At 31.2% G+C, this 9141-nt stretch overlaps 2 protein-coding genes across 2 annotated transcripts; one reads left to right on the forward strand and one right to left on the reverse strand.

Moving 5' to 3' along the window:
* Nucleotides 1-3556: 3556 nt before the first annotated feature.
* On the reverse strand, nucleotides 3557-4479 carry LOC109161265 (adenylate isopentenyltransferase 5, chloroplastic-like). The gene is made up of 2 exons (XM_019309588.1): nucleotides 4014-4479; nucleotides 3557-3915 (listed from the first exon to the last, which is right to left on the reverse strand). Exons 1-2 carry the CDS (start codon nucleotides 4477-4479, stop codon nucleotides 3557-3559), a joined length of 825 nt encoding a protein of 274 aa, XP_019165133.1.
* A 3710-nt stretch (nucleotides 4480-8189) lies between these two features.
* LOC109161266 (adenylate isopentenyltransferase 5, chloroplastic-like) lies at nucleotides 8190-9141 on the forward strand. Its single transcript, XM_019309589.1, has 2 exons — nucleotides 8190-8655; nucleotides 8768-9141. The coding sequence occupies exons 1-2, from the start codon at nucleotides 8190-8192 to the stop codon at nucleotides 9139-9141; spliced, it is 840 nt and encodes a 279-aa protein (XP_019165134.1).

Below are 9141 nucleotides of genomic sequence, written 5' to 3' on the forward strand. Positions count from 1 at the left end.
CAGGCTCGAACTCACAACCTTCCAAATGAAAATTCAACCCAAGTACCATTAGACCACATAGTCCTGGAAAAAAAAAAAAACAAAATAAACATACATCATATTGTTAATTATAAACATGTAATATTTTGATGATTTAACACATTTAATTTAATTATTAAAAAACAAATTTGTAAAAATATTATAATTAATTTGAGTTCCAGTCCTTTGCAACTATAGATACCCACGTACTACCCGATAAAATTTGATATTTTGATATATGATTTGATCCATATTAATATTTGCATTATTTTGTTACGTATACCATGGAAGTTACATATAGCTAAACAAGATAAAATTTTATATTATTTTTATGTGAAAAAAAAAAAAAAAGACGTGATTTATTCGTGCATATTTCGTGTAGTCGGTTTGGGTTTATTTTGTTGACCAAACTAAACGTTTCTTATAAAATGGTAAACTTCTATATTAGGATATACGTGCCAAAATAAATATAATGATCTCCCATGTAAACGAATGTACATAATATGAATGGTTTAATCGAATGTAAATAAAATTTTGGGTTAATCCAGTTTGTACAAATGATCAAATGTCTCTATATTTTTGGAATATATCTAAAATTTGTAAAAGTTTTAAATTAAATAAAAAGTTGAAATACGTTGTATCAATACAACATTTAATAATTTAACAAATTAGCATACTAAATTGAATTAATAAAATTATCATCTAATATCCTCTAATAAAATATCACTAACATTGAAAGTGTTTGAAAAACAAGATCGAGTGAGTGATATGGAGATAGGTACGAGTGAGGGGTATATATATTTCTATATGAGTGAGGAGTATGGAAAGTAAATCTAAATAGATATATCCAAGATTCCAAGTTACACCTCATTGTGACAACGTCATCGGTGCCGCCATACTTTCCGGCGAGGTAGATTCGTCTCTACGTTACGTCATTAACCTATGTGCGTATTCCGTGCGAACCTAGCTAGCTAATAATTCTTGATGTATTTGTAAATATATATGATGTATTTGTAATAGGTAAAAAAAAAAAAAAAAAAAAAAAACAGTACTAGGTAGTATATATAATGGTGATATGATGATCCTTATTCCTTAATGGTTTCTCTGCAAAACAGTCCCATACTCCCATCTATCCTTATTCCTTAGAGCATTCACATTAGTTGGGAAGAATTGGGAGATAATGTCTGACGCGCCTGACGGGCGCCCGCTGTGCATTATGGTAACAGCCACGGTGCATTATTTCACTTTTTGTGGTGGGTCCCACCATTTCTGAATTCTCCCTTCACTTGTCAGCTTGAACACCCAAATCTTCAACATTCTTCATCAACAAATCCAGCTTCAATTCTTCCGGATCTCTTCAATGCCAACCTTCACAGCCAAATACGAAAGCTAGCTATAACTGCAATGATTGAACAAAGTTGTAAGAACATAAAGAAAGTGTTTATAATTTGACTAAATAAAATTTTAAAAAAAATTAAATTAAATTATACTAATAGCTAGGTCCAATGACATTGGACAATAACTGAGCGAGTGACGTGCGCCTTGCGTGCGTGGTTGGGTGTACTTTGTAATGACCATATATGTTGACCGTGCAACGATTGAGCATGGTTTGGGCTCACTCTTCGTACCTCTTGTGCCGAAGATACATTCTAAATATGCAGAAGATACATTATTTGATGTGAACCCAAATATTTATATAGGGGCAAAGATTTTTAACTAATTAAGGAGTTTTATCCAAGAAAGTCAACTTCTTTTTTTTTTTTTTTTTTTTTGATGAAGAAAAATCGCAATTACTATTTGAGAGTTTATATTGGATACACACTACTCCTGTATAATATCTTAGAAGTCATGTACCATGTGTGATAGGCTCAACCGAGAGAGTGTTAGTAAGAATTAATCTTTTATCACTTAGGCATTACAAACAATCACTTCTTACCACATAAGACTAAAGATTTAAAAAGTACAGATAAAATTAAATTAAAAGTTGAAAGCTAGTAGGGATGCTTAGCATTATATTTTTCTTTATTTTTTTATGGTTATCACCTTAGTGTTTATGTACATTAAGGTTCATGTTTATAAACATATAAAATAGATATTATGAACATAGTAGAAGATACCTATTATTAACCACGGTACACATGTAATGTAATTTTAAGTACATTAAGCTTTAATTTATTTTTATGAACATATAGAAGCAACATTATGAATATATTACAAAGTGATGTAAATATATATCATGTATTTGCGGTTTTGTTTTATGCACATTATTAAGGTTTATATTTATCAACATAAAGTATTATGAAAATAGTATATACATATATAATAAATGTTATATATTAAATATGATATATTGATCTTAACCACTTAGACTTCATATAAAACCATTTTGATTTGGTTCAAGATCCACTTTGCAGCTAGATAGTCTATGATATAATTTGCGTGATAATCATAATCTCGCCTAAATAATTGAGCGCGCTAAGCCCTTGAATGTATCGAGAAAATGGAGAAAGAATATCAAAGAACTAGATCTTTTATTTTTCATGAAAATAAGTATCTTTGGTACGTAAGATGGCTGAAAATTAACCTTTCTCCTCAACTTTTGGCCTTTAATTTGCTATTGCGTGCCAATTTGCCGTGAAGGAGAAATAGAAGAGAAGAAGAAGAAAATTTTAGCTTTATTTTAACAACAATAATAATAATAATATGACTAGACAAGTGTGATTAGTTTCTGGGTTAATCCTCTTCCTAATAAAAAAAAATGTATGACAAGACAATAATAGAATGATGACTTTTAGTGACAGTAACCTAAAGTCATTCTTTTATTATTATTATTATTATTATTATTATTGTTCCATGCCTAACTTCTCCCGCTTAGAAATCTTCTTGGCCAGAACAACACATATTATTAATAAATTACAAACAAAAAAAAAAAAAAACAATATGATATTCTAAAAATAAAAAGTGTTATATGTTAAACTCTTTACACTATTGAGCATATAACTATTAATGTGCAATCTAACTACCAGCTTAGGCTTTTAGTTGGGATGGAACACATGCTTCAATTTAAAATCAGAGTCAGACCAAAGGTTATGGGTATTAATAAAGAATCAAAACCCCATATGAACTTTTAGTTGAGATGGAACACAGGCTTCAATCTACACAATTAATAAAGAATCAAAAATATAAATCTGGCATGCATTGCATGGGAGTTGGAATCTTTGAAAGAAATAAATATAATAATATACTATAAATATAGTTGTACGGAGTACTATATATATGGAGAAGAATTGTTGAATTTAACTTCTTGTTTTATTCATAGAAAAATGGTTAACACCACAATGTTACTCAATTTTTCATGTCTAATAACTTGCATATCTAACAAAAATGAAACATTCCCATATTGAATTCGGGAATTTCTTTTAAAAAAATTAATTAATTAATTCCTTTAAAGACATATCCATTTCCCAAATGGAATTTTTTTTTTTTTTTTTTTTTGAAAGACCAGACAATAGCAAATTAATCATATGTTTTTAAGGTATTATTGTTGCAGAATGTTGAAGCTAGGGTTGAAAACCATCTTCAACCATGCAGCTTCCTGAGTCTGTTTGTCACCTTCAATCTGGAAAACAGCGGTGGGATCGATGCGGTGGATGGGCCACCCCAGCTCGTCCCTCAGCCGTCGGATTTTGCCTACTTGATCGCGGATTAAGCCTATAGTATTGGTCTTGATTTCAGCAATGGCAGATTCAAGCAGCGCCTTCTTCTCAGCATCAGACATGTCTTTGTTGGCTTCAGCTCTCAGATACTTGTCCATTTCCGGAACTCCAATGGCTCTTCGGATACCCTTTGTGTAATCTTTGTCGGGAGCAAAGATTCCTCGTACCTCGTCAACTAGGCCTACATGCACATAATTAGTACATCATATCAAACCAAAATTTATCACTATATATTAAACTCAAAGCCTGCATCTTTTTAACAATTTGGATTTAAGATACCTTGATTAACCATTTGATCAACTCGTTTGGAGACAAAAGTGTTCAAAACATTTGGAGAAACATCGAGCCAAATGAAGCAACCAAGGTATTTGGACTTGAACTTGAAATCAGGGTCCTCCACCAGGGCTTCGATGAAGGAATTCGACCCTCCGGCGACGACCGGAACCTTGCCGGAGTTGATGATTCGCTCAATCACCGATGTGGCCTGGAAGCAGAAATCGCGGGCAGTGTATTCTTCATCGGGGTTCTTGACATGCCCAAGCAAATGGTGAGGCACGCCGAGCTTCTCGGCCTCAGGAATCCTGTTGCCCAGAATGTCAAGCCCTTTGTAAACCTGAATCTTGTCCGAGTTGATTATCTCTCCGCCAATGCCGGCGGCGAGGGCGACAGACAACTTCGATTTTCCCGATCCGGTGGCTCCCATGACGAACGCCACCACCTTCTTGTTCACCGTGTTCATCGCCATCTTCAGTCAATCGATTGCCTGCCGCCACCTGTCCGTCTGATCTGTTCATAGCAAATGACACATATAAAAACACACATTAAAACTTAAAATTGATTACAAATTATTGCATGATATGTAAATACAATGATCAAAGTCTGATATCGTCTATATGTAAAGTGTATGCATGAATATACAAAGTGTATAATAATATCATTTAATAAAATATCACTGACATTGGAAGTGTTTGAAAAACAAGACTGAGTGAGTGATATGGAGATGGGTATGGGTGAGGGTATATATACTTGTATATGAGTGACGAGTATGGAAAGAATATAAATAAATTTGCATTGACAAATTAGAAATAATTTTTTTTTTGAAAGATAGAAATAAATTTTAAAATTTTTACAAAATTTAGATATATTCTAAAAATATAGATACCTTTGATTATTTTCACAAACTGGGAGATGAATCAAAAATTTTATTTAATAAGGAAAAGATAATATAGATATGTTTGATTATTTTTACAAATTGGGAGATGAATCTAAAATTTTATTTACTGATGGAGGAAAAGATAATATAGATACATTTGATTATTTGTACAGACTGGAATGAATCTAAAATTTTAGTTACTGAACAAAAGATTTTTAACTAATTAAGGAGCTTTACTCAAGAAAGTCAATAGCTCACTAATTCAATTCATTGGATTGTCAACCATGAATTTAGATTATTTTAACATAAATATTAAAGTAATAATAATTTTTAGTTAAAATGTAATATATTTATATACATCGATCTCTAAACTATATTATATATCTTATAGTGTGACTGTTTTACAAAAGACTTATTCTTATGACCATTATATCATTTCAAGTTCACCATTATTTTAACAAAATTACCCTAAATGAGAGAAAAATGCTAAGCAACCCTACTAGCTTTCCTCTTTTAATTTTAATTTTATTTTTTAATCTTTAATCTTATGTCATAAGAAGTTATTGTTTGTGAGTGGTAAAATTAGGGATTTATAGCATGGTCTAGTCCTATGAAGTGGAGAATTGTCTCCAAAGTGGTGACTAAATGGATGAAATATGATTTTCAATTCGTATTTAAATGTCACAGAGTTTGATTCATGTTAATAGCCTCTTAATTGAGTCCATCACACATGATTGTTTGTAAGTTATTACACTAGAATAATATGTACTGAATGTAAACCACAAAATCGTGACTGTGAGTTTCTCTCATCACAAAATACAAATAAAATTTGAAAAGTTGTTGGATCTCGGATAAAGCTCCTTAATTGGTTAAAATATTGGACAAAGCTCCTTATTTAGCTACAAATCTTTGCCCCCTATACAAATTTTTGGATTCACGTCGAATGTATCTAAATTAAATCTTGTAATATTGTAAATTAAATAAAACATTGCTATAATACATTGTATCAAATAAAAAATAATGTGTTTTCATAATATATATATATATATATATATATATATATATATATATATATATATATATAATGTTTTAACGATTTAGAGTTAATTACATTTTTGTTTTAGATTTATTGGGGTTACTCAACTTTTAGTCCTTTTTTTTTTTTCAAAACATCACCTTTGGTCCTAGTATTATATATTGTAGTATGATCATTTTTGGTCATTTGTCAACAAAATCATTAGAACGGCGTTAAATACAATGGCATTTCAGTCTATTCAATTCTAAGTGTTAAGTTTTTCATTTTTTGGTCGTAAATTTATGTGTCATTACACCGTTAGTCCTTTTTTTTTTTCAAAATTAACATCCTTCTTGATCCTAATATTATTGTAACGTGATCATTTATTGTCCTCCGTCAATAAATATGTTTAAATGATATTAAATAAGATGTCATTAACCGCTCAAAATCTTTCTTTTTCTCCTTGGTAATTAAATTGTTATCAATACATACGTCTACTGCAAAATTTTAAAAAGTGCAATTGAAAAATCACAAGTTTACTATGTAGCAAACCATAAGTGCAGTGCATAAGTCTACTTCATAAAAATTTATAAGACTTGTGGTTCTATTATCAAGAAGATCATCACTAGAACGTTATATTTAAATTTAAAAAATGAACAACATGTTTGGTGTGTGCAGAGGTTAATTTGATATAATACTTTGAAACACAATTTGTTTGTATGAACGTAGCGTTCTTGGAAAAGTTACGATGAGTTTGTGGCATTTAAAATGGTGGTAATAATTTTGGAGCGACAATATAACGAGATTAAAATAATAACAATTGAAGTGATGAGAGTGATAAAATTTGGGTAATTTAGTTAAAATAATGGTGAGCTTGAAATGATATGATAGTCATAAGAATAAGTCTTCTGTAAAACAGTCACACTATAAGACATATAATATGTTTCAGAGATGCATATAAATATATTACATTTTAATGCCTTTAAATAAAATATTACATTTTAAATAAAAATTATTATTACTTTAATATTTATGTTAAAATAATCTAAATTTATAATTGACAATCCAATGAATTGAATTAGTAAGCCATTGACTCTCTTGATGAAAGCTCCTTAATTAGTTAAAAATCTTTTCCTCAGTAAATAAAATTTTGGATTAATCTCAATTTGTACCAATAATCAAATGTATCTATATTTTATTTTTTTCTCAATAAATAAAGTTTGGGATTCATCCCAATTTGTACAAATAATCAAACGTATCTATATTCTGATCTTTTCTCAGTAAATAAAATTAGGGATTCAACCTAGTTTGTATAAATAATCAAACATATCTATATTATATCTTTTTCACAGTAAATAAAATTTAGTATTCATTCCAATCTGAACAAAATCAAACGTATCTATATTATGATCTTTTTCTCAGTAAATAAAAGTTGAGATTCATCCCAGATTGTATAAATAATCAAACGTATCTATATTATATCTTTTTCTCAGTAAATAAAATTTGGGATTCGTCCCAATTTGATTTGTAAAAATAATCAAATGTATCTATATTATATCTTTTTCTCAGTGAATAATAAAGTTAGGGATTCGTCCCAATTTGATTTGTAAAAATAATCAAACATATCTATATTATATCTTTTTCTCAGTAAATAAAATTTGGGATTCGTCCCAATTTGATTTGTACAAATAATTAAACGTATATATATTATATCTTTTTCTCAGTAAATAAAATTTGGGATTCATTCCCCTTTTTATAAATAATCAAGCGTATCTATATTATATCTTTTTCTCAATAAATAAAATTTAGGATTCATCTCCCCTTTTGTAAAAATAATCAAACATATCTATATTATCTTTTCCTCAGTAAATAAAATTTTGGATTCATCCCCCAGTTTGTAAAAATAATCAAACGTATATATATTTTTGGAATATATTTTAATTTTGTAAAAAAAAAATTAAAAATTTATTTCTAATTTGGTGAATTTATTTAGATTATTTCCATAATCATCACTCATATACAAGTATATATACCCTCACCCTTACCCATCTCCATCACTCACTCAGATCAGCCTTGTTTTTCAAACACTTTCAATGTCAGTAATATTTTATTAGATGATATTATACATGCATACACTTTACATATAGACCATATTAGACTTTGATCATTGTATTTACATATCATGCAATAATGTGTTATCAATTTCAAGTTTTAATATGTGTTTATGTATGATTTGCTATGAACAGATCAGACAGACAGGCGGCGGCAGGCAATCGATTGACTGAAGATGGCGATGAACACGGTGAACAAGAAGGTGGTGGCGTTCGTCATGGGAGCCACCGGATCGGGAAAATCGAAGTTGTCTGTCGCCCTCGCTGCCCGCATTGGAGGAGAGATAATCAACTCGGACAAGATTCAGGTTTACGAAGGGCTTGACGTTCTGGGCAACAGGATTCCTGAGGAGGAGAAGCTCGGCGTGCCTCACCATTTGCTTGGGCATGTCAAGAACCCCGATGAAGAATACACTGCCCGTGACTTCTGCTTCGAGGCCACATCGGTGATTGAGCGAATCATCAACTCCGGCAAGGTTCCGATCGTCGGAGGAGGGTCGAATTCCTTCATCGAAGCCCTGGTAGAGGACCCTGATTTCGAGTTCATGTCCAAATACGTTGGTTGCTTCATTTGGCTTGATGTTTCTCCAAATGTTTTGAACACTTTTGTCTCCAAACGAGTTGATCAAATGGTTAATCAAGGTATCTTAAATCCAAATTGTTAAAATTAAAATTAAAGATGCAGGCTTTGAGTTTAATATTAATAGTGATAAATTTTGGTTTGATGTACTAATATAATTATATATGAATGTAGGCCTAGTTGACGAGGTACGAGGAATCTTTGCTCCCGACAAAGATTACACAAAGGGTATCCGAAGAGCCATCGGAGTTCCTGAAATGGACAAGTACATGAGAGCTGAAACCAACAAAGACATGACTGTTGCTGAGAAGAAGGCGCTGCTTGAATCGGCCATTGCTGAAATCAAGACCAACACTATAGGCTTAATCCGTGATCAAGTAGGCAAAATCCAACGGCTGAGGGATGAGCTGGGGTGGCCCATCCACCGTATCGATCCCACCGCCGTGTTTCAGATCGAAGGTGACAAACAGGCTCAGGAAGCTGCATGGTTGAAGATGGTTTTCAACCCTAGCTTCAACATTCTGCAACAATACCTTAAAAACATATGA

The sequence above is a fragment of the Ipomoea nil genome, unplaced genomic scaffold (genome assembly GCF_001879475.1).
Source record: "Ipomoea nil cultivar Tokyo-kokei standard unplaced genomic scaffold, Asagao_1.1 scaffold2922, whole genome shotgun sequence".
Taxonomy (NCBI): Eukaryota; Viridiplantae; Streptophyta; class Magnoliopsida; order Solanales; family Convolvulaceae; genus Ipomoea; species Ipomoea nil.